The sequence below is a fragment of the Salmo salar genome, chromosome ssa19 (assembly GCF_905237065.1).
Source record: "Salmo salar chromosome ssa19, Ssal_v3.1, whole genome shotgun sequence".
NCBI lineage: Eukaryota > Metazoa > Chordata > Actinopteri > Salmoniformes > Salmonidae > Salmo > Salmo salar.
In genome coordinates, this window is record NC_059460.1 from 2,793,693 (window position 1) to 2,820,206 (window position 26,514).

At 44.0% G+C, this 26,514-nt stretch overlaps 1 protein-coding gene across 1 annotated transcript; it reads left to right on the top strand.

Moving 5' to 3' along the window:
• Nucleotides 1–26,514, top strand: LOC106578308 (pleckstrin homology domain-containing family M member 1). The gene is made up of 13 exons (XM_045702876.1): nt 1–192; nt 2,497–2,586; nt 9,796–10,043; nt 15,465–15,886; nt 15,919–16,117; nt 16,367–16,796; nt 17,068–17,245; nt 18,767–19,738; nt 19,849–19,994; nt 25,104–25,297; nt 25,528–25,591; nt 25,743–25,900; nt 26,010–26,514. Exons 2-13 carry the CDS (start codon nt 2,533–2,535, stop codon nt 26,125–26,127), a joined length of 3,183 nt encoding a protein of 1,060 aa, XP_045558832.1. The 5' UTR covers nt 1–192; nt 2,497–2,532; the 3' UTR covers nt 26,128–26,514.

Consider the following 26,514-nt stretch of genomic DNA (forward strand, 5'->3'; position numbering starts at 1 on the left):
AGAATATCCCGTGATGCATTTGTCCTCATTGAGTTTAACCTGAATCTGAGTTAACGGTAGTTGAAGATTGAAGACATATCCGAGCCGACTATTCTTTCTCTGTTCGACTCAGGAATCTACGTGTGAAAGAAATGACATCATGAGACAATGTTGCTGTCTATGTAGGAGTCAATCAAGAACAACAACAAAGCGGTGGGGATAAAATCTTGTGTCACTTCTTTTCTTTTTAAACATAGCTAGCTACCGACGACGCCGGTAGCCCAACTTAATTTCACGGTATGTAGCTAACTTAGATACGCGATGGTCCTTATGTTTTTATCTATATTTCTTGGCAAATATACATCGTTATGTATGTATATTTGGCTTTTTATTGACATCTCTTTAAGACGTCAATACTGGGGGTTCTCAAGCTGATTTGGAGACGTAAACATTGGGCATTGAGTTTTAGGAATAATTAAAGTAATGTTGTTTTTGTGCACTACTGTAGTTAACGTAGCTAGATGGACACAGCAAGGAAGCCAATGATCAAGCCACAGCTTTTGACACACACGGTAATGTTCTCATGAGTACGAGTATTACTGGGCGTTCCGTTTTTCTAGTTCTTTCAGGAAGTGAACCGGTGTCATTTTTGCCCTGTGGCTACATATCTTGCCGTCAACAAAAACCTCAGCAGACCGTCTGATTAATGTCTAGGCCAGTACTCTGAAGTGTCCACTCACTGATAGGCTACTTCAGTTCAAACCGAAAATGCAGATGTAAGATTATTTTTAATGTCAATGAATGTCACAGCCCTTTAGTCTGTGTTTGCTTACTTTAAATACAGTGCGTTCAGAAAGTGTTCAGACCCATTAACTTTTACCACATTTTTGTACATTACAGCCTTATTCTAAAAAAATATTGTTTTCCCTCAATCTACAGTACCCCATAATGACAAAGCAAAAACAGGTTTAGAGTTTTGTAAATGTATAAAATAAAAAAACATTTACATAAGTATTCAGACCCTGAGCTCAGGTGGATCCTGTTTCCATTGAACATCCTTGAGATGTTTCTACAACTTGATTGGAGTCCACCAGTGGTAAATTCAAATTGATTGGACATGATTTGGAAAGGCACACCTGTCTATCTAAGGCCCCACAGTTGACAGTGCATGTCAGAGCAAAAACCAAGCCATGTCGAAGGAATTGTTCATAGTGCTCCGAGACAGGATTGTGTCGAGGAACAGATCTGAGGAAGCGTACCAAAAAAAGATTATGCAGCATTGAAGGTCCCTTAGAACACATTAGCCTCCACCACCACCGAGACTCTTCGTAGAGTTGGCCGCCCAGCCAAACTAAGCAATCCGGGGAGAAGGGCCTTGGTCAGGGGGTGACCAAGATCTCGATGGTCACTCTGACAGAGGTCCAGAGTTCCTCTGTGGAGATGGGAGAACCTTCCAGAAGGACAACCATATCTGCAGCACTCCACCAATCAGGCCTTTATGGTAGAGTAGCCAGACGGAAGCCACTTCTCAGTAAAATGCACATGACAGCCCACTTGGAGTTTGCCAAAAGGCACCTAAAAGACTGACCATGAGAAACAAGATTCTCTGGTCTGATAAAACCAAGATTGAACTCTTTGGCCTGAATGCTAATCGTCACATCTGGAGGAAACCAGGCACTGCTCATCACCTGGCCAATACCAGCCCTACGGTGAAGCGTGGTGGTGGCAGCATCATGCTGTGGGGATTTTTTTCAGGGACTGAGGCTAGTCAGGATTGAGGGAAAGCTGACTAGAGAAAAGTACAGAGAGATCCTTGATGAAAACCCGCTCCAGAGCGCTCAGGACCTCAGACTGGATCAAAGGTTCACCTTCCAACAGGACAACGACCCTAAGCACACAGCCAAGAAACTCCAGGAGTGGCTTTGGGACAAGTCTCATTGTCCTTAAGTGGCCCAGCCATAGCCTTTACTTGAACCCGATCTAATATCTCTGGAAAGACCTGAAAATAGCTATGCAGCGACACTCCCCATCCAACCTGACAGAGCTTGAAAGGATCTGAAGAGAAGAATGGGAGAAATTCCCCAAATACAGGTGTGCCAAGCTTGTAGTGCCATACCCAAGAAGACTCGAGGCTGCAATCACTGCCAAAGGTGCTTCAACAAAGTACTGAGTAAAGGGTCTAAATATTTATGTAAATGTGATATTGCATTTGTATTTTATTTAGCAAAAAACGTCTAAACCGGTTTTTGCTTAAATTGTGTGGTGTTGTGTGTAGATTTAGGGGGGGAAATGATTTAATCAATTTTAGAATAAGGCTGTAACATAACAAAATGTGGAAAAAGTCAAGGGGTCTGAACACTTTCTGAAAGCACTGTATGTCAAGTGTCACCTACATTGAGAAGAAAGGGGGCTGGGAATTGCAGAACTGACTGACAATGTATTTTTCAGTGAGTTATTCTTGGTTCAGGTTGTTTTTGCCAGTATAACCACAGGGGATATCTTTTGTGTATGTCACAGCATGTCATGTGAGAGTAACACATCCCTGGAGGCACGATGCTAGCCACACAGACCCCAGATACGGGGCCAGAGGCGGAAGACGTCAAGCAGGTAGGCTCAACCTCTTACTGTAAATGGCCTGCCTAATCTAAATAACCACTTCCACTTAACACTGAAAAGTTGATCAGTTATCTCTTACAGATGGGGCCTACTTTGTTAGTGTTTGAGTGACACATGGATGCATTGCGCATTGATTCAGAGTTTTCACTTTGAAATGTATGCCAAACAAAACCTGTTGATTTTCGAAGTTTAACAAAGCATACGACTCTATGCACATGGACATCTTTGAAGAATTTACACAGAACGTTTTATAAATACACATTTACCGGAAGAACTGCATATGCTTAGTTTGGTAACAGAATTATAGTAAAATCTCCCTCGGTTCATTTTTTATTTTTTTTTTATTCGACCACATTTTCCAGAAACTCTGTCAAATATCTGCTCTGAATCAAGATTCAAAGATATCTGCAGAAAGAATGGGGTGTCAGCTATGACACGACACCTTGAGCTTGAAAAAAATACATATATTTTGGTTATTGAACTACAGTAGGTGAAGTGGATTTACATTCGGTAACGGAATTCTGGTAACATAATTACATCACAGGTCCTTGATCTGTGCTATACAGAAATGCATAATTATGGCTATATCATTCTCTTCATGGTCATGTAACCCTGAATAGGCACACAAAGGGAAAAATATGCAGTAGACCTGCCCTTCTGCAAAGTTGGGTATTATTATACACACTGGCTATTATTGTCATGAGCTCCGCCCCCAAACGAACACATTTTATTAGTCCGGACCAAATCTGAAATAGCCTAAATTTCACACGTTTGGACAGCACGGTAGAGTACATTACAGTACATTATACTGTGCGCTACTGTAATGTGTACTATACTCTACTGTACAGACTTGCAGTGTTTCCTCTTGCAAAATGTCTAACAGTGGGGGGAGGGGGTGAAGGACTGAGAAGCTCAGTTCTGGTGACTTTTAAAAGGACTAAACGTTCTGGTGACTTTTTTTAAAAGGACATTCTACTCCAAAATGAGTATATAGCCTGTGCATGGTCCAAATTATACTAAACAAAAATAATCGCAACATGCCACAATTTCAAAGATTTTACTGAGTTACAGTTCATATAAGGAAATCAGTCAATTGAAATAAATTCAATAGACACTAATCTATGGATTTCACATGACTTGGCAATACAGATATGCATCTGTTGATCACAGATGCTTTAAAAAAAAGGTAGGGACGTGGATCAGAAGACCAGTTGGTGTCTGGTGTGTCCATCATTTGCCTCATGCAGCCTGACACATCTTCGTATAGAGTTGATCAGGCTTTTGATTGTGGCCTGTGGAATGTTAGCCCGTTTAGGGCAGTGGCGGTCATGAAATTTTGTTAGCCGGTGATTGTCAAGCAAATAACTGCCGGTCTCACGGTAAGTGACCGTTAACAAACACATTTAGCTACTCCTGAGCTGTGTTCGAATACCCATACTAACTTACTATATACTTTTAGATCATTTTAGTATACTGTAAACGAAGGGTATCCTTTCAGTTGAGCTTACTAGCGCTTTGCCTATCTACTGGAAGTTGATGCTGTTGCTATGCAACCTCTTGCTAGCTTGTTAGCATACCAAATGACTAGCTAGACATTTTACGATTTTGGGTGTGTTCGTAAATTCAATCTAGAGTGCACTCTGAGCATTCTTAAATCCAGAGCATTTCGCTCTCGGAGTGTTCAGAGGGCACACACTGGATGCTCTTGCTGAGGTTTAGGGTTGTCCGAGCGTTCTGACCTCACAACGGCAGTCAAGCACCTAAGCTAACGTTGGCTAGCTTACTAGTTCCAGACACAAATGGGAGCACACCTCACTCTGACCATTTTACTCGCCCTAGCAGAGCTGTTTTCATGTTATCCAGAGCGTTGGTAACTGTGCTGCTGGCAACAAATTAATTACGCTTTTACTGCCAACGTTTATTGACATCGGCCATATTCAACCATTGAGCGTTCCTTAATTCATCAGTTATTTTGCGCTCTGGCACACTCAGATGAGAGTACTCTGAAATCAGAGTAGATAGCCAGAATTAACAATGTCCATTGAGAATACACCACTATACCACTTTGCTAACAATGACGTGAATTATCAAGTCAATAAACATTGTAGTTAGTTAGATGGCATATCAACTCAGCAAAAAAAGGAACGTCCCTTTTTCAGGACCCTGTCTTTCAAAGATAATTAGTAAAAATCCAAGTAACTTCACAGATCTTCATTGTATAGGGTTTAAACACTGTTTCCCATGCTCGTTCAATGAACCATAAACAATTAATGAACATGCACCTGTGGAACGGTCGTTAAGACACCAACAGCTTACAGATAGTAGGCAATTAAGGTCACAGTCATGAAAACTTAGGACACTAAAGAGGCCTTTCTACTGACTCTGGAAAAACACCAAAATAAAGATGCCCAGGGTCCCTGCTCATCTGTGTGCATGTGCCTTAGGCATGGTTCAAGGAGGCATGAGGACTGCAGATGTGGCCAGGGCAATAAATTGCAATGACTGTACTGTGAGATGCCGACGACAGCGCTACAGGGAGACAGGAAGGACAGCTGGTCGTCCTCACAGTGGCAGACCACGTGTAACAACACCTGCACAGGATCGGTACATCTGAACATCACACCTGCGGGACAGGTACAGGATGGCAACAACTGCCCGAGTTACACCAGGAATGCACAATCCCTCCATCAGTGCTGAGAGAGGCTGGACTGAGGGCTTGTAGGCCTGTTGTCTGGTGAGGACCTGCCTTACATCACCGGCAACAACGTCACCTATGGGCACAAACCCACGGTCACTGGACCAGAAAGGACTGGCAAAAAGTGCTCTTCATTGACAAGCCGCGGTTTTGTCTCACCAGGGGTGATGGTCGGATTCGCGTTTATCGTCGAAGGAACGAGCGTTACACCGAGGCCTGTACTCTGGAGCGGGATCGTTTTGGGGGTGGCGTGTCCGTCATGGTCTAGGGCGGTGTGTCACAGCAGCATCTAAACTAAGCTTGTCATTGCAGGCTACCTCAACGCTGTGCGTTACAGGGAAGACATGCTCCTCCCTCATGTGGTACCCTTCCTGCAGGCTCATCCTGACATGACCCCCCCCCCCCCCCCAGCATGACAATGCCACCAGCCATACTGCTTTTTCTATGCATGATTTCCTGCAAGACAGGAATGTCAGTGTTGTGCAATGGCCAGCGAAGAACCCGGATGTCAATCCCATTGAGCACGTCTGGGACCTGTCGGATTGTGAGGGCTAGGGCCATTCCCCCCCCAGAAATGTCCGGGAACTTGCAGGTGCCTTGGTGGAAGAGGTGGGGTAACATCTCACAGCAAGAACTGGTAAATCTGGTGCAGTCCATGAGGAGGAGATGCACTGCAGTACTTAATGCAGCTGGTGGCCACACCAGATACTGACTGCTACTTTTGATTTTGACCCCCCTTTGTTCAGGGACACATTATTCCATTTCTGTTAGTCACATGTCTGTGGAACTTGTTCAGTTTGTCTCAGTTGTTGAATCATGTTATTTTCATGCAAATATTTACACATTTGCTGAAAATTAACACAGTTGACAGTGTGAGGATGTTTATTTTTTTGCTGAGTTTTGTTAATATACTGCCTGGCAAGTTCAATGGATTAGTAGCCAACTAACGTTAGGTAGCTAGCTAACATACTGGTACATACTGCTGTAATGATATGCAGTTCGTAAGGAGAGAAAACAAATTGTCATCCAACATAGCGTACCGTAATTTCCGGACTATAAGCCGCAACTTTTTTCCCACGCTTTGAACCTCGCGGCTTAAACAATGACGCGGCTAATATAAGGATTTTTTTCCGCTTTCAATTTTTTTTTCTTAAAAAAAAACACATTCTGTGACGTGCTCAGTTTTTTGGCGGCATGAAGCTTTCATTAGACCAATGAAATTGCCGAACGGGTTAAGGTCAAACAACTTTTTTTGTTTACTGTTTAGATTAAATTGAGCGCGCTCAAACTTCCCATCATTCTGATTACGGTAGTCATTTTGTCACCCTTATCATGGCAAAGACACGGAGAAATGCATATGATGCAGCTTTCAAGTTGAAGGCGATTGATCTGGCAGCGGGGGATTTGCCTCCGGATGAAAGTGACGAGAGCGACAATGAAAACGATCCAATATCTGATGAAGCAATTCTGAGGCTATTCAACTCCGACACCGAAGGAGATGATTTCAGTGGTTTCAGTGCACAGGAGGAGGAGGAAGATGGTGACCAATTATTATTTTTTTTTGTTACAAGCCGTGTTTCGTTAAAGCCTGTGTAAAGTTCATTTGTTTCAATGTACCGGTAGCCACCTGCGACTTATATTTACATTACATTTAAGTCATTTAGCAGACGCTCTTATCCAGAGCGACTTACAAAATGGTGCATTCACCTTATGATATCCAGTGGAACAACCACTTTACAATAGTGCATCTAAATCTTTTGGGGGGGGGTTAGAAGGATTACTTTATCCTATCCTAGGTATTCCTTAAAGAGGTGGGGTTTCAGGTGTCTCCGGAAGGTGGTGATTGACTCCGCTGTCCTGGCGTCGTGAGGGAGCTTGTTCCACCATTGGGGTGCCAGAGCAGCGAACAGTTTTGACTGGGCTGAGCGGGAACTGTGCTTCCTCAGAGGTATGGGGGCCAGCAGGCCAGTGGTGGATGAACGCAGTGCCCTTGTTTGGGTGTAGGGCCTGATCAGAGCCTGAAGGTATGGAGGTGCCGTTCCCTTCACAGCTCCGTAGGCAATCACCATGGTCTTGTAGCGGATGCGAGCTTCAACTGGAAGCCAGTGGAGAGAGCGGAGGAGCGGGGTGACGTGAGAGAACTTGGGAAGGTTGAACACCAGACGGGCTGCGGCGTTCTGGATGAGTTGTAGGGGTTTAATGGCACAGGCAGGGAGCCCAGCCAACAGCGAGTTGCAGTAATCCAGACGGGAGATGACAAGTGCCTGGATTAGGACCTGCGCCGCTTCCTGTGTGAGGCAGGGTCGTACTCTGCGAATGTTGTAGAGCATGAACCTACAGGATCGGGTCACCGCCTTGATGTTAGTGGAGAACGACAGGGTGTTGTCCAGGATCACGCCAAGGTTCTTAGCACTCTGGGAGGAGGACACAAGGGAGTTGTCAACCGTGATGGCGAGATCATGGAACGGGCAGTCCTTCCCCGGGAGGAAGAGCAGCTCCGTCTTGCCGAGGTTCAGCTTGAGCTGGTGATCCGTCATCCACACTGATATGTCTGACAGACATGCAGAGATGCGATTCGCCGCCTGGTTATCAGAAGGGGGAAAGGAGAAGATTAATTGTGTGTCGTCTGCATAGCAATGATAGGAGAGACCATGTGAGGATATGACAGAGCCAAGTGACTTGGTGTATAGCGAGAATAGGAGAGGGCCTAGAACAGAGCCCTGGGGGACACCAGTGGTGAGAGCGCATGGTGCGGAGACAGATTCTCGCCACGCCACCTGGTAGGAGCGACCTGTCAGGTAGGACGCAATCCAAGCGTGGGCCGCGCCGGAGATGCCCAACTCGGAGAGTTGTAGACATGTTATTGTTATTGTTATAGACATGTGCGGCTCATTTATGTTCAAAATAATATTTTTTTTTAATTCAGTGGGTGCGGCTTATATTCAGGTGCGCTCAATAGTCCGGAAATTACGGTAACTCATTTGAAAAGTAATAACTATATTACATTGCTCAACGTTTTCATAATTTGTCATATATAGTTAAAGCAATGAATTTGTATCCGCTCTCGTTAGACTTCAGCTGCATATTTTCTTGAAATCTGAAAATGTTTTTAAACCCTGCCCATTTTCTGAACAATTGTATTATGGGCCCTAAAAAGCACGGAAAGTGTCCACTGCTTATATACTTTAGATTTCGGTGAATTTAGTACGACATCCGGGAACTTTTGACATACTAACTATATCATACTATGACCAATAAGCATACTCCATTTACGTCGCAAATAGTGCGGTTATGAGTTTTCGAACACAGCTCTGGCTTCCACGTGTAGTCTACAAGCCACTGATGCAGACCTTTGGAACATCTACAAGTCTAATAAATCCATGTAATATAGCCTACACCTTCACAATACATCCATTATTTATTTTAGACAGGTCTAAAGAAACATGATATGAAGAAAATGTACAGTACCAGTCAAGTTTGGACACCCCTACTCATTCCAGGTTTAAATTTGTTGTTGTATTTTCTACATTGTGTAATGATAGTGAAGACGACCTATGCAATAACACACATGGAATCATGTAGTAACCAAAAAAGTGTTAAACAAATCAAATATTTTATATTTGAGATTCAAAGTAGCCACCCTTTACCCTTTGCCTTGATGACAGCAGAATAAAACATGTGCTTGTGCCACCAACTGAAAAAGTTGATGGCACCAGTGCCACCAGTGGAAAAAGTTAGTGTAGGCAGACATTTAGGAGCACCATACGGACATTTAGGAGCACAATGAAAATATTTGAGGTAACAAGCAGTTTTCTTTAATATTACAATCGTGATTAATTAATCTGAGCTCAGTGTATTTTCCATGGCACTCAGAGGCTGTGGTACAGTAAAGTAATCATTGCAACAATTATCAGCTGGGTGAATTATTTGTATTTTTTTTCCTAGGCGCAGGTCGCACAACAAAATAATTAGGCGCATGTGAGTAAAATGGTCGCACCTGTATGTTAAAGGAAAACATTGTTATAGTCCCAAAATGTTTGCATGTCACCAATCAAGTTTTCAAGATGTATAACTTTAGAAATACAGCCGGTATGAAGCATTTTGCATCATATATGATGCTGCATTTATTATTCAAGGCCCACAAACTATATTTCTCCCTACCACCTTTATTGCACAACTTTTTGACCCAAGGCCGACGGCCGATCCTTGTCATCGTGACAAAATGTTTGATCTGATTGATGCCATAATGGAAGCAATGTAATGTCCCACTGCCTTTCACCTTTTTGATTCTTTATGCAGAGGTTTTCACCAAGTTATGTAATGTACCTATGACTACATTGCTTTCAACATTAATAGGCCTACATTTCAGGTTGTCTTTTAAAATGAGAATGATTGTAGTTGCCTTAGTGAAAGGGAAGCTGAAAGGAAGTAAACAGAGTACTATATATATATATATATATATATATATACATTTTGATTTAACCCATCTCGCCATTTTTTTTTAGTGGATCAAAGAGAAGTTGGCGTCGTCACTCAAGGCTCTGCAGAAGCGCTATGTGATGACCGATGCCATGGTAACCAGCGAGGATGGTGACGCCAACCTGCTGTGCTCTTCTCTGGAGGCCGTCTTTATCCACGGCATCAAGAGCAAATATGTCCGCTCCAAGGCCGGAGGACATGGCAGGAAAGGGGGTTCCCGGGGACCCCTCCCCCAACCTGTGTTCTGGAGCCTTCTCAAGACGGTCACTCACCGGTGGGTGGAAGCCTGAAGCTGTACACTAAGAATTACACTTCCCCCTACAGATAACCCTACAGACCCCTCTAGTGCAGTGTCTCTACCCTCAATCACTTTAGTGAGATGGCATTTGAGTATGAAAGTCTTTCTGTAGGTGCGATCAGTCTGTCTGTCTGACAGTTGCTGTAAGCATGACAAGTTGAAGTTGAGATAATGGGATGTTTATATCCTCTGTTGCAATATGTGCATATAACAAATCACATTTACACAGGGTGTCATTGTGTCCTTAGTCATAAATTCATTGATCTGATTTAAGGCCTTAATGAGTCTAAACTGAATTTAAGAAAGGTTTTCAACGGTCTTAAAACATGTGATGGACATGGCTACAGTTTTTCCGTTATATTGTGCCGCTGCTTAATTGTTACAACCACGGCAAAAAAATACAAAAATGTAACATCAAGTAATTATTGATAATAATTAATTACCTTGGCTCCTTGCTGCACTCGCGTAACAGGTGGTCTGCCTGCCACGCAGTCTCCTCGTGGAGTGCAATGTAATCGGCCATAATCGCCGTCCAAAAATGCTGATTACCGGTTGTTATGAAAGTACCGATTTCGAGTTATGCCGATTAATCTGTCGACCTCTAATTTCTATGGGCTTAATATGCAGACCTGAACTTTGTTGCCTGCCTTTCCGTTTTGGGACAGCAACTTCCATTGTTAGGGCGGAGACATGAGCCTCTCGTCGTTATATACAGCTCTCTGGTATCGACCACTTGCAAATTGGGGGGGAAAAAGTTGGTGGGTGCATAGTGCACTGGTCGGATGCTGGCTTCCCCGAAAGTAAATTGATGTTTTGCCAAAACTACTGCCTAAACAAAAATTATTCAAGACTTCACCAGAGAGCATGAGTTAGCCACAGAGGATCATTAGCTAAAAAAAAACAAAAAAAAAACGTCTGTAGGTTGTTTAAATCACTAATGCTTAGGCCTATGCCTATTTGGGAAGCCTGCAATTTCAGCAGTGTGTGGCAATAAGCCTAGCTTATTTATTGAGTTGTGGTTGTCAGTTAAAAGCATCTGAAATATGTTTTAAGATAATGCATCTTGAGTATAATTTGAAATTGTTGACACAAGAAGGGGAAGGTTGTCCGGCTAAGATATGGCGGTTCTCTAGAATGCGCTCAGTTGTCTCCCGCTAACTCTTGCACATTAGTTTCATTTTGTGAATTGTTTGCCCTTTGTTTATTTTTATAAATTCCACATTTACGTATGTCACCATTTAAGCCTAGTAAATGTACTGTTTATCTCTGTCATTTGGTTACATTAATTTCTGTTAATGCATGTATTAGTCATTTCCTATTCTCGGAGTGGAAGCGTAGTTTGCAGAGTTCACAACCTGCTACACTTGGCTTTAATATAACACCCTAAAAAAATGCTTTATACACATAGGTCCCGTGATTGGACGGGCTGTTGCCAGAGGAGAGAGCACGGTAGCCTATACAATTTGAAAGACAACACTACATTTCCGACCCCGACATTGCCCTCCTCTTACCGAAGCAATTTTGCTTCCATCGCTGATTAGGCTACACAATGTTCCTGCAAGTGTTTTTGTTCTAAAACCATTATTTGGTTAATGTGCATTAACCTGCTTTCTGCAATGAAATTGCAGTGCCTTCCGAAAGTATTCACACCCCTTGACTTTTTCCTCATTGTGTTGTGTTACATCCTGAATTTAAAATGGATTACATTTAGACTTTTGGTCACTGGCCTACACATAATACCCCATAATGTTAAAGTGGAATTATGTTTTTTGAAAGTTTTACAAATTAATTAAAAATGAAAAGCTGAAATGTCTTGAGACTAAGTATTCAACTCCTTTGTTATGGCAAGACTAGGAGTAAAAATGTGCTTAATAAGTTGCATGGACTCACTCTGTTTGCAATAATAGTGTTTAATATGATTTTTTTTTAATGACTTCATCTCTGTACCCCACACATAAAATTATCTCTAAGGCCACTTAGTCAAGCAGTGAATTTCAAACACAGATTCAACCACAGACCGGGGAAGTTTTCCAGTGCCTCGCAAAGGGGACACCTATTGGTAGATGGGTAAAAAATGGAAAAAGCAGACATTGAATATCCCTTTGAGCATGGTGAAGTTATTAATTACACTTTAGATGGTGTATCAATAAACCCAGTCACTACAAAGATACAGGCGTCCTTCCTAACTCAGTTGTTGGAGAGGAAGTATACTAAACAAAAATATAAACGCAACAATTAATGGTTTTACTGAGTTAAATAAATTCATTATCAGACCCCAGTCTATAGATTTCACATGATTGGGCAGGGGCGCAGCCATGGGTTAGCCTGGGAGGGCATAGGCATACCCACCGACCCCCACTTCAGCTACACTGATTTTGAAGTGGATTTAACAGGTGACATCAATAAGGGATCATAGCTTTCATCTGGTCAGTCCGTGTCATGGAATGAGCAGATGTTCTTAATGTTTTGTACACTGGTTGCTTACCAAGAAGAACGTGAATGTTCTTGAGTGGCCTAGTTACAGTTTTGATTTAAATCACCTTGAAAATCAATGGCAAGACTTGAAAATGACTGTAGCAATTATCAACAACCAGCTTGACAGAGTTTTAAATAATAATGTGCAAATATTGTACAATCCAAGGGTGCGAAGCTCTTAGTCTTACCCAGAAAGACTCTCAGCTGTAAGAACACCTTTGGTAGCAATATCATGTAATTACTCCGGGTGTTTTAAATACTTATCGAAATATGTTTTGTTTTTTTGTTGCAAATGTTAGAATACTCTGTCAAATTGTGTAGATCGTTGACAAAAAATGACAATTCAATCCGTTTTAATCCCACTTTGTAACAAAGCAAAGTGCATGAGCAGCATCTCAAAGTAATTGCGGGAAGACGCCATTTTAAAACTACTGTTCTTAAAAAAGAGGCGAGTCTCAGCTTGATGTGAGTATAACAATTATTTCTCAACTGTCAATATAGATGAAATAACACTAACAGAGTACCACTATTGAAGTATGTGATTGAGACGATGCGCCAATGGAGCGCAGTGTGCCATTTGCGGTGAATAAATCAAGTAGCTTATACAGTAACGTTATAGGTCTAATGGAACATTTTTGTAGGACATTAAATGTACTGTTGGATCAATTGCATGGCTATCTAGCAACAATATCATATTTAGAGTTAGCAATCTGTGTTTTGAGTTCCCACTTCCTCAGGTGGTAAATTACATAGCCTAAGCCAATATGCACAAAAGACATGCAGACAAATTCATCTTTCAAAATATATTTGATTATTCTGAGTCCTATTTTGATGTGTTGCACATCAAAATATCCATCATGCATTTCCTGAACATGTTAGATGAAATAGTTCTTCATCTGTTACTTGGCCACTGGGGAAAAAGTCAGTCTAGAGCCCTTCTGCTTAGCTACCTAGCTTGGAAGTATAGCCATTTGATACCTGACTCACTGAATGAGGGAATCATTTATTCAACTTGTTATAGCATGATACCTTCAGGAGAGCTACTGGGTGTGTAGACCTTTTTTTTCCCCAGCCCCACTTGAAAACACCAGATTGTAAAAATCCACTTCTCAACAGGACCTTGTTATGCTGACACAGGTGTGTTTGAGCAGTGCTGGATCAAAATCCTGCACACCCTAGCTCTCCAGATAAACTGTAACCAATAAACTGTAATTTGATGGGCAACCCCATGCCAGAGGTGGCATCACAGGTCCGGGAGTGTTGTGGCAAGGAAAGAAAATCTGACGCCTGAAGTTTTTCCTGATCTGGTAACCTAATAAGGTAAAACTCTGCCTTATAGGGTATGACATGATCTGATTTTAAAAAGGTTGAATATGGGCTATGATGAGACCTGAGTTTTTTTTTTTTTCTTCTTCTACTCAGGTCACATGGTTTAAAAAAAATCTTCTGGCCTTGGAGGATGAGAACCCTGTCGAACTGCAGGAACCTTGTACTTGTTCATATTAATTATATCTTAAAAAGAAGGACTAGGGCTTTCCTATGCACAGAGAATGCAACATGATTGGACAATAAAACTCATAGGGGAGAGCTTGCTTTATGCAGGTTTGCATTGTGTAGTCCTGCCCTATGCAACTGTAGGGCTAATTAAACATTAACTCACAGCCCGTCAGCTATTGTGTTTGATTCATTCCAGTTAATCATTTTGGATTGACAAAGTCTAGCTCGCCAAGTCATCCCAAATTTGATCCCATTATGTCAGGGCTGCAGAGTCTCTGGCCTCGTTCAAGGCTCAGCTAAAGACTGAGCTGTTCAGAAAAGCTTTCAAGGACCAATGTTAATTCTGTTCTCCTGTCCACCGGGTCTGACGACACCAGTATATGGCTTTGATTGTCTGCTTATCTGTGTTAGGATTGTTTTTATTATTCCATATTTTCTTCAGCGCCTTTAGGAGTGAGAAAGCGCTTTAATTACATGTATTATTATTCACATTTTCTCTAACAAATGGACTATAAATAGCGTACACAACGTTACCGTCTGTATCTTACGGCTGTGTTTACTCCTGCCACAGGGGCAGGGCGCATAGTAGGCTAGACTGCAGCTGCTGCTGTTGGTAGCCTACAGTTGATCAGACTGAAATATATTCTTGTTTCCATACAATACAGAATGTCAGATCACTAATGTTTAGGTGTGTGTATATATAGGCTGCTACATTTATGAGTTTTTGCTTGTGTCTGGAGTGATGTGTTATCACGCTTGCTAAATAAATACCGGAGGAAAGTGGAGAGCGCGCAATGAGCTTTGTGTGTTGTGCACGACCTGCGATTTCCGTGACTGACTGGTCAAGACACGCAAAAGAGCCAGCAGTAGCTCTCGGATGTCAAGGACAGAGGGATTGTGCGCAAATTGACAACTCATTAGGCAAATCGGTAAAAAAAAAAAACAGCGCCTCCATTTTTTTCCTAACGCTTTGTGTCGATATATGTTATTAGGCTAAACGATATCAAGTGGTGTAGCGCTGGCACATCTGATTTGAAAAGTGCTGTTCAGCCATCTATGCTACAACATCCGTTAGGCTACAGGAGAATTTACATTGCTAAAATAGTACACCTTGATAATATGAGCCAGCCCTAAAAATGTAATCTAATAATAATTCTTGCCTACATGGGCTCCTTTCTGGAGAGGAATATTATCAGGTGTGTGTGTGGCGCGCAGACCTCTATTGCATTCCAAGTGGCATTAAAAAGGTCTTAGTCTTTAAATGAAACTTCATGGACCCTGCATGTAGCCTGTTTTTAGTGGTTAAGCAGAATGACAATTAGTAAATGTTTAAGATCAGATGGTGTAGCTTGCAGTAGATGTGTATGTTTACTTTATACTGTACATAAAACGATTCTCTGTAATGTCTCCTCCTGGCCCCCTCAGTGACGTGATCACGGAGCTGGAGAAGCTGAGCTTTGTGGGTACGGACGTGGGTCGTTGCCGGGCCTGGCTGCGGCTGGCCCTCAACCACGGCCTGATGGAGTGCTACTTGGCCTCCCTGTTCCGTGAGGGCTCCAACCTGCAGGCCCACTACCAGCCCTCCGCCCTGCTCCTGGACCCTGAGGAGCGTGAAGTGCTGCTCAGTTATATCCAGGGCCTGGCCTCCCTGGTCTTCAACCTTTCGTACAAGTCAGCCGTGCTCAACGAGTGGACCACCACCCCACTGGCTCTGGCCGGCCTCTGCCCCACCACCCAGGCCGACGCTGTCGACCTTCCCAGTCTCACCAAACACAAGGATTCTTGGGATACGGTGTCACTGTCGTCCGGCGGGTCGGATACGGTTGAAGTGCAGCATGGGGGGGGCAGGGGTGCTGGGGAGGGTGACTGGGGGGGTCTCAGGGGGGTAGGACCCCTCTGAATTCTTCTAATTTGAGCCTGGACACCACAGGGTCATCTCAGCTCTCCTCCAGCCTAAGTTCAGACAGTCTGCTGCAGGGTCATGACCCCAAGAGCCCAGACAAGGAGCCCTGGCCATGTGACCTGGAGATCTCTGCCAGACTGGAGAACGATGTCAATGCCAAGAGGCCTCTTAAAGAGTAAGTCGTGAGTGTGGGTCAGTGTGCCTGTCCGAAGAATTGAGGCCCTTTGAATCACAGCCATGGTTAATCTCCAAACCATTAACAGACATTTAGCAGATGCTTTTATCCAAAAAAGCTGACGTAAGCAACATGCTTCAACTAACGATGTGTACAGAAATTAGTTAAATACTTAGGTAACATGTTGTCCCTCGTTTCATTTGGTGATTTCCGTTGACCTCTGACATTTCCTACTTTCTGTAACTGCAGTGATCTGGCAGACTTCAGGGAGAGTGCCAACTCCAGTCAGGACTCCATGCACGAGGATTCGTACGTTTCCACTCCGGGTGCAGACCACCTCTCAGAGAATACGGCCTTCAGCGGCTCTGACGGCGAGACCCAGGTGCCATTCACACCCCTCACTGGCTCCTCTAACCCTGCTTCAGTGGGGTCAGACCAGGAGGAGCCGTCCACTAAGACCCATGTCCCTTCCGAAGTGCACTCGCACACTGAAGTGCTCTCCAGTCACAGTGACTGTGTAGAGAAAACAGCGACAACTCCTCACCTGCCTGTCACAGAGACGCCACAGGAGAAAAAGACGGAAGATTCTGCTAAGAGCACCTCTGCGCCTTCAGCCCACACAAACCTATGCCTTACTACCAGTGTGCAAAGCAGGAGGGTGTCTACAGACTCAATCACAGTAAGTTCAATCGCTTGTTTTCTTTTTCTCTCTCTCGGTCTCCCTCTCATTCCCTTCATCAGACTCAGTCTGACTCACTCGTCATGTGGTTGACCTGACCTTAAGTTCTTTGAGTTCTCCTTGACCTTTGCAGTCATATTGTGCAAAGTTTTTGCGAAATTATAAAGCATCTGGATTTATATGGTTACAAGCTGAAACGATAATTCTATTTCAAGATTTGCTCAATTGGCCACCAATCATCACTAAGTAAAACCTGTCTTCCCTTTCTCAGCATTCCCACTCCTGGATCTCTGAGGATGACATCTATAAGCCACACCTTGAGGAACTGGTTGACCCCGATGAGTCTTTACTAGGGTCTGGCCCAGCTCGTGTGAATGGATTGACCTCTCCCCCTTCAGAGCCCGAGACTCCCCAGTCTCCCCCCAGCGTGGTTCACCGCAGGCAGATGGGTAAGCTCCCAAAACCAGGAGCACCACTTCTATCACTTCTTGAACACAACACCTTGTAATGTAGTCTGTTGTAACCAGTGCTCAACTACCACCATAAGAGTGGCCTTGGTCATGAGGTGACATGACAAAGTATTGTTCTTTGTATTCAACCAATGGTTTTGGTTTTTGTCACACTTTTTTAGTTTAAGAGAAGCAAGATGAAACAAATCATTTAGTTCAATGATGAGGAGTCATTGGAAAGTCCACAACTTCTATTATTGTGAAACAAATATCAAGGCTCAGGCCCTGACAGTATGAACTTTTTAATGCCTCTATCAGTAATGTACATGAATTCTGTCTTACCTTCTTGGTATGTGCTTCCTCATTTTTGCTTACAACTTCAGATAATTATAAATAGGTTATCTGGCTGGTACTTCCTCCTTATGATAGAGTATGTGTAGCCCTTTACACTCGTAGCCATATACGGGTTGAAAATGACAGATTTGGACTCTGATTATGTACTTATTTTGTACATAGTGTTTCTGCCACCGTCTCTTATTGTTACTTTCATTTATTTTTTGTTTATTTATTAAATGTTTTCTTAACTGCATTGTTGGTTAAGGGCTTGTAAGTAAGCATTTCACGGTAAGGTCTACACCTGTTGTATTTGGCGCATGTAACAAATCAGATTTGATAAGTGCCTAAATTGGGCCGCAGTGGCTGTACAGGAACATGCTATACGCAATGTCAGCGCTCAGGTTCTCCACTTCAGATCTGCATGGCTTTTGACTGACAGCCGTTCTGAATTTGAGCACTGTACGTGACAAGAAGTTGCCCCATCCCTCCTGCTAATTGGGCAACTTTGGCAGATGTTTTGTTGTCTGAGGGAAATGCTGTAAACTATGAGGACTCAATGTATTTTTGATGTCATACAAGCCAGCCAAACACCTGTGAGTTCAAATGTGCGCTTCACATTTCCATATCATAAAACTCATGTGATATACAGTGTAAAGGTATAGAATGAGCCTATCTTTATCCTATTGTGAAGAAAATTGCTGCGGACTTACACATCTGAATGCAGATGCATTCTATGCTCACAAATTACGATCTGCTTCTTGGAATTGCATTGTGAAAGCCTAATGCTGTAAAATTGTATTTTAGAATCAGCAAGTCATGTTGGCAATAGAACAAGCTTTCAAATTCCCATATACTCCAAACTGTTCCCTTTTTTTGCTACTGTGGTTATGCATATGCTGTCAATATTTCTTCTGTAAGAAACATTTCAATTTAGCCCTATCCATATAGTATAGGGCTAAGGGTTACACTTATGTGTTGAATATCATTTTTGCACTGCGGTTTCATGTTACAATAAAACCTGTTATACTTGCGTGTCATTAGCAAAGTTTTATCTGGACAAAAATAAGGCCCGCTCACTTTAGAGATCCGCCCTTGACTTCACTCGCTCTTTCATTCCCTCCCTTTTCTCTTTCACTCTTCTTCTCTTTCATCCTCGACCTTCCTTTCACTCTTCCTCTCCTTCAGGCCTGTCCAACCCTTTCCGTGGGCTGCTGAAGCTGGGCCATCTGGAGCGGCGGGGCGCTGTGGGCATGTGGCGGGACTACTACTGCGAGCTCTCGCCCTTCGAGTTCCGCCTCTACCTGAACGCAGAGGAGCGCACCTGCTGTGACAACTGCTCCCTGCTGCGTTGCGAAGACGCCCGTGTCGCCTCGGCCGAGGGCCGCTTCGACCTGGCCTTCCCAGGGAAGAGGCTCCACCTGCGGGCAGCCAACCACGACGAGGCAGAGGACTGGGTGGACCGCATCACAGAGGCCGTCAGCAAGTGCCGCCCGTTGCACCGCCTTGACGACCATTCAGAGGTGCTGCAGCCCACTGATAGCTTTGTCATCCTGGAAGAGCCCCCAAAATCTTCCCCTTCGTCCCCCTCCGTACCCACCAGTCCCGAGCGAGGGGGTACTGCGGTTGAGCAGGAGCAACAGCCGCCACTTGAGCTAGACTGGACCCGTCCCACAGTCCCTGAGTCAGACGCCATTAAGGAGGCTGTGCTGTACCTATCCCAGGACGCAGAGGCTCGCAACTGGACTCCCCTGGTCTTCTCCCTCTCCTTGGAGACTCTCAACGGCTTCCGGGTACAGGATGGGCAAAAGGTGCTGTGCTGCTCCCACCCCATCGAGGGGATACGGGACGTGGTCCCAGACGTTTCTCTGGGGGGACCGGCCTTCTTTAGGGTCGTAACGGCCAGAGATACGCTCAAGCTGAGGGCCAAGAGCCCTGAGGAGGCGCGTGCCTGGAGGGGCCTCATCAGGGGAGCCCTGGACTCCTACCTGGAGAGTGGCGAGAACGGGGAGCCTAATAGCCCCGGGTTAGCCACTGGGGCAGGGGGGAACATCCACAGACTGGTGCAGCATAGACTGAAGGGGGATGGGGTGCTGCTGGCCCATCTATATACAGTGCCCACAGAGAAGGGGCTGGACCTTCAGGGCTTCAAGTGTGCAGGTAGCTCTAAAGCTCAACCTAATAACAGGCAACTCTTTTGTTAACATTAAGTTTCCCTTACCATGCCGTTACTGGGAGAGACCAAGTAAGTATTACCGCCTTCTCCGCAGGTTGTCCAAAGCCGGTGGGGGTCTCCCGGGGAAAAGCCAGACTGTGCGAGTTCTCAGGGAAGTACTATTGCGACGCTTGTCACCAGGGTGACGCCATCGCCATACCCTCCCGCATGGTGCATAACTGGGACATCACGCCTCGCGAGGTGAGTCTCTCACGGGTCTATGGACCACACACACACACACAGCTAACATTTGTGTCAAAGCACATCCTTGGTAAACGCTTATTTTTTAGGGTTTGTATAGTCATAAAAATCCAGTCACTGTTCCAGTTCATCCCAAAAGTGTTCAATGGGGTTGAGGTCAGGGCTCTGTGCAGGCTAGTCAAATTCTTCCACACTGATCTCGACAAACCATTTCTGTACGGACCTCGCTTTGTGCACGTTTCATGCTGAAACAGGAAAGCGCCTTCCCCAAACTGTTGCCACAAAGTTGGAAGCACAGAATCGGCTAGAATGTCATTGTATGCTGTAGCGTTAAGATTTCCCTACAATAGAACTAAGGGACCTAGCCTGAACCATGAAAAACAGCCCCAGACCATTATTCCTTCTCTACCAAACTTTACAGTTGGCACTATGCATTGGGGCAGGTAGCATTCTGGCATCCGGTAAACCCAGATTCGTCTGTCGCACTGTCAGATGGTGAAGCGTGATTCATCACTCCAGAGAATGCGTTTCCACTGCTCCAGAGTCCAATGGCGGCGAGCTTTACAACACTTCAGCCGATGCTTGGCAATGCGCATTGTGATCTTAGGCTTTTGTGTGGCTGCTTGGCCATGGAAACCCATTTCATGAAGCTCCAGACTAACTGTTATTGTGCTGACGTTGCTACCAGAGGCAGTTTGGAACTCTGTAGTGAGTGTTGCAACCGAGAACAAACGATTTTTACACGCTTCAGCACTTGCGGTCCCGTTCTGTGAGCTTGTGTTGCCTACCACTTTGCGGCTGAGCTGTTGTTGCTCCTAGACATTTCCATTTTACAATAACAGCACTTACAGTTGACCGGGGCAGCTCTAGCAGGGCATACATTTGACAAACTGACTTGTTGGAAAGGTGGCATCCTATGACGGTGCCAAGTTGAAAGTCACAGATCTAAAGTAAGGCCAATCTACTGCCAATGTTTGTCAATGGAGATTGCATGGATGTGTGCTCGATTTTATACACCTGTCAGCAACGAGTATGGCTAAAATAGCCAAATCCACTAATTTGAAGGGGTGTCCACATACACAAAAGTATCTTATACCCTGTAGTTAACTGGTAAGCTATTATTATCTTGTAGTAATGTTTTCGTCATGTCATCATGTCCCAAAAAAACTTTCCACCCAACTCACGAATAAGGCCATACAAAGTTGATAAAAAAATGTTTACCATTCATTGAAACGATTGTTACGTTTGTTGCAACAAACAACAATCTTGTTGAATCGGGAAAATACTCAAAATATGTGAATAGTGAACATTAATTTTCGGAAAAATATTAATGTTGCCTTTCTTTTGGATTATGTGGTTTAAAACGTGTTTTGTAGATGCAGTACATTCGGAAAGTATTCAGACCCCTTGACGTTTTCCACATTTTGTTACATTACAGCCTTATTCTAAAATAGATTTTTTTTCCCCCCTCATCAATCTACACACAGTAGCCCATAATTACAAAGCAAAAACATTATTTTTTATACATTTGCTATCACATTTACATCATTATTCAGACCCTTTACTCAGTATTTTGTTGAAACACCTTTGGCAGCGATTACAGCCATTAGTATGATGCTACCTGCTTGGCACACCTGTATTTGGGGAGTTTCTCCCATTCTTCTCTGCAGATCCTCTCAAGCTCTGTCAGGTTGGATGGGGAGCATCACTGCACAGCTATTTTCAGGTCTCTCCAGTCCGGGCTCCGGCTAAGCCACTCAAGGACATTCAGAGACTTGTCCCGAAGCCACTCCTGCGTTGTCTTGGCTGTGTGCTTAGGGTTGTTGTCCTGTTGGAATGTGAACCTTCGCCTGAGTCTGAGGTCCTGAGTCATCTGGAGCATGTTTTCATCAAGGATCTCTCTGTACTTTGCACTGTTCATGTTTCCTTTTGATCCTGACTAGTCTCCCAGTCCCTGCCACTGAAAAACATCCCCACAGACTAGTCTCCCAGTCACCACCATGCTTCACCATAGGGATGGTGCCAGGTTTCCTCCAGATGTGACGCTTGGCATTCAGGCCAAAGAGTTCAATCTTGGTTTCATCAGACCAGAGAATCTTGTTTCTAATGGTCTGAGAGACCTTTAGGTGCCTTTTGGCAAACTCCAAGCGGGCTGTCATGTGCGTTTTATTGAGTAGTGGTTTCCGTCTGACCACTCTACCATAAAGGCCTGATAGGTGGAGTGGTGCAGAGATGGTTGTTCTCCCATCTCCACAGAGGAGCTCTGTCAAAGTGACCATCGGGTTCTTGGTCACCTACCTGACCAAGGCCCTTTTCCCCCGATTACACATTTTGGCTGGGCGGCCAGCTCTAGGAAGTGTCTTGGTGGTTCCAAACTTCTTCCATTTAAGAATGATCGAGGCCACTGTGTTCTTGGGGACCTTCAATGCTGCAGACATTTTTTGGAACCCTTCCCCAGATCTGTGCCTCGACACAATCCTCTCTGAGCTCTAAGGACAATTCCTTTGACCTCGTGGATTGGTTTTTGCTCTGTGGGAGTCAACTGTCAACTGTGGGACCTTTTGAGACAAGTGTGTGCCTTTCCAAATCATGTCCAATCAATTGAATTTACCACAGGTGGACTCCAATCAAGTAGTAGAAACATCTGAAGGATGATCATTGGAAACAGGATGCACCTGAGCTCAATTTCGAGTCTCATTTTAAAAAAATAAAAAATATATTATTTCACCATGTAGGCTAGTTGAGAACAAGTTCTCATTTGCAACTGTGACCTGGCCAAGATGAAGCAAAGCAGTTCGACACATACAACAACACAGAGTTACACATGGAATAAACAAACATACAATCAATAATACAGTAGGAAAAGGGTACGGCTATAAGAACTGGCCGTCTAGCATGTTCGGAACAGAGAGTAAAGGGAGCAGGTTTCTGGGCACAGTAGCATAGATTCAAGGCATAATGTACAGACAAAGGTATGGTAGGAAGAGAGTATATTGGAGGTAAACCTAGGCATTGCGTAATGATGAGAGAGATATAGTCTCTAGAGACGTTTAAACCAGGTGATGTCATCGCATATATGGGAGGTGGAACAACATGGTTGGTTAAGGCATATTGTGCAGGTCTAGAGGCTCTACAGTGAAATAAGACAGTAATCACTAACCAGGACAGTAATGGACAAGGCATATTGATATTAGGGAGAGGCATGCGTAGCCAAGTGATCGTATGGGTCCAGTGAGTGGTTGGGCTGGCTGGGGACACGGCGATTCAGACAGTTAGCAGGCCACGGCTAGCAGTTAGCAGGCCGGGGCTAGCAAGCTAGCATAAGGGCCTTAGAGGGACGTTGTGATGGGGGGAAAGTCTGTTTTTTCCTCCTCGTGCGTTGACGTCGATAGACCAGTCGTGGAATTAGTAGGGTTCAAAGTAGCAGAGGGGTCCAAGTCCAATTGGCAAAATGGGTATAGTGGTCCAAGAAACTGGCCGATGGATCAGCTAACAGTCCAATATGCTCTAGATAACTAGCAGGCCGCGGTTAGCAGAATGGGCCTTCAGGGGACGTTGCACCTGGGGGGCCTGTTGGGATCCTTGGGCAGATTATGTCAGTATTCCAGTCGTGAAGGATCAGCGGGGTTCCGTGCCCCGTACCGGCAGTAGAAGGGGTCCGGATATTGTAGCCGAGGAGTGGTTCAGGAGGAGCCCTAGCCGGGAGATGGGTCTAGCATGGACTAGCTCCAGGCTAGTTGGTGCTAGCTCCGGGACGGAAACGTTAGCCAGGAGTAGTCAACCCAGATTGCGGTTAGCTAGCTGCGATGATCCAGATGAAAAGGTTCAGAGTTTGCGGTAGGAATCTGGGGATATGGAGAGAAAAATAGGTCCGGTATGCTCTGGTTTGAAACGCGTTGTACGAACTGGCGAGAGCTTTCCGAGCTAAAGGTTAGCTGATGACCGCTAGCAGTGGTTAGCTGACTGATAGCTGTTAGCTAGCTAGCTAGCTAGCTAGCTTGCTTCTGTTGAGGTATTCCAGTTCGGAGGTAAATAGATACTTTAGAAAAAAACAGATCCACACCACATTGGGTGAGGTGGGTTGCAGGAGAGTATTTTGAAGTTGAGGTTTAGGAAAAATATTAAAAAGAATGCAAAGAAAAGGATGTCTGACTGCTACGCCATCTTAGATTGATATCAATAGCAAAGGGTCTGAATACTCATGTAAATAAGTTATTTCCGTTTTCACCCTGTCATTATGGGGTATTGTGTGTAGATTGAGGATTTTTTAAATGTATTTATTCCATTTTAGAATAAGGCTGTAACATAACAAAATGTGGAAAAAGTCAAGGGGTCTGAATACTTTCCGGATGCACTGCTTTTCCAGTTGATTTGGCCATCCAATGTATGGGACATTGCAACTCAATAGATGCTAGTCAAACTGCAAAGTAAACACTTCTAAGATAAATATGACTGAAGAAAATTTGTGGGCTTGTTTCTGCTGAATAAAATGATTTGTAGCCTACCATAGCCATATGATCATTAATATATTGAATGAGCAAATTATTTAAAGGCATAAAATGTATTTGGTTGTGTTGTTGCAATGTTTTACATCAAAGGGTGGTCAACCATCCTCCAGGAGAGCTGATGGTGGAGTGTGGGCTTTTATTCCTGTCCCCCACTTACAAACCACATTTGAGAAATGAGCTGTCTCTGTTTGATCAAAAGCCTGCACACCCAGTAGCTCTCCAACCTGAGGGTTGACCACGTGTTTTATACAGTTGCCTAACAGGTATTCCACTTTTGTCAGGGGGGTTAAGTGCCTTGCACAACGACAGGAGATGGTACATGGGATCAGAGTGTTGATACCACATTAGGCTTAATTTCTTTACACGTACATAGACACCGCCAATTGTTGGTCATGGAAATTTGTTGAAAGTCATGAAATTCCCTGTCAAAATGTATATGAACCCTGTTCTTATTTGCACACATCTATGGAAAAATAACTACTTTTGTAATTCTTCTTTTTGCTTTGACATTGAACTAATCCTGTTCTTCTTTGATCAATATTGTTTGTGTTTGTTGTTAAACTGCTCTCATGTGTCCTTTGCCCTGGTTGTGTACATGTAGGTCTCCAGACAGGCCCTCGAACTGCTGGCTCACGTTGAACATGAGCCCCTGCTCAACCTTCACCTTTTGAACCCTAACCTGTGGGAGCATGTTGAGGCCATGGCCCAGGCACACTGTCTCAGACAGAGGCTGCAGCTTGTAGGAAACTACCTGCTCACCTGCCGCAGTGGGCCATGCAAGAATATTCAGACCAGGTGCGCGTGTGTGTGAGCGACTTTTGTTTGGGTGTTCTTGTATTGCAGAACTGGGTCAAATGCAAGTTTATCAAAGTCAGCTGGAACATATTGATCCTGCATTCTGAGAAATCCAGTCATCCCTGGTCATTCTTTTATGTGATCTTGACTTGGGCCAAAAGGCAATACATTGATTATTTCCACATAAGCTTTTATTGACTTTGTATAACTATTGTGTTATTTTTCTCAAGACTGGGCCTAAGGACATATCTGTTAGAATCAAGCCATCTCTACAGTGTCATGGACTTACAACAGGTATCTACTATATACAGTCATTACTTAACTGTTAGTAATTTCACTTTTTAAATGAAATAATACACATTCTTAACCTGCAAGACCACACCACCAGAAACCAAGTAGATGTAGTTAATAAGCTTAAATTTGATATTTTTCCATGTGTGTTTAGATAGCGGAGGGAACATATGTGGCCTACTTGAATATGTTGATCCGGTTTGCCTCCAACCACGTTCAACAATGTGACCTTTGCACCCAGAGGGGCTACATCTGCCAGATCTGTCATGCCAGTGACATCATCTTCCCCTTCCAGTTCGACACCACTGCCAGGTAGGGCCCTGGTACCTTATCACTTCAATACATTGGGATGTGTTCACTCAGTGATCAGTTCACCCCGCTCTTTCTCTCTACACACTCACTCTCTCTGTCTCCCACTCAGGTGTAAAGAGTGTAAGGCAATGTTTCACGCAACCTGCAAGGCCCAGTCGTCGTCCTGTCCACGATGCCTGCGTCTTCAGAGGTACCTCGAGAGCGATCTGCAGGACTGCTCTGTTTGACACAGTGGCCTTCCTGTAGCTGCAGAGACCTATGAAATGACAAACAACAAGAGCAGACATTCATGTCCTGCTTCTAGTTTCTTTTTTCTACATTAACTAACCTCAAGTGCAATTAGGAAGTGTGACTGTATGTACCGACCACAGACCAAACATGACCAACCGAACTGGATAGTGTAAATTGCCAGGAGCTACACAACTTGCACTAATATAGAAAGGTTTCTGCTATTGAATTGACGTGATTGACAAGGTGAAGCCCACTGATATGTTCTTACCTCTCTGAACTCTCTCTACGTCTTGAGTGTCCAAGCCAAGGAATGAAATATGAAGGATGATGCAAAGAATCTACTTTATGCAACAAAAAATTAAAAAAATACATTGTTGTCATTG

What these genes read in the sequence shown, in the direction of transcription:
- LOC106578308 (XM_045702876.1), top strand. Translation starts at nt 2,533, where the DNA reads ATGCTAGCCACACAGACCCCAGATACGGGGCCAGAGGCGGAAGACGTC. An exon ending in CTCAAGACGGTCACTCACCG is followed by an intron (nt 10,044 to 15,464) that starts GTGGGTGGAAGC and finishes TGGCCCCCTCAG; the next exon opens with TGACGTGATCACGGAGCTGG. An exon ending in GTGTCATGGACTTACAACAG is followed by an intron (nt 25,592 to 25,742) that starts GTATCTACTATA and finishes ATGTGTGTTTAG; the next exon opens with ATAGCGGAGGGAACATATGT.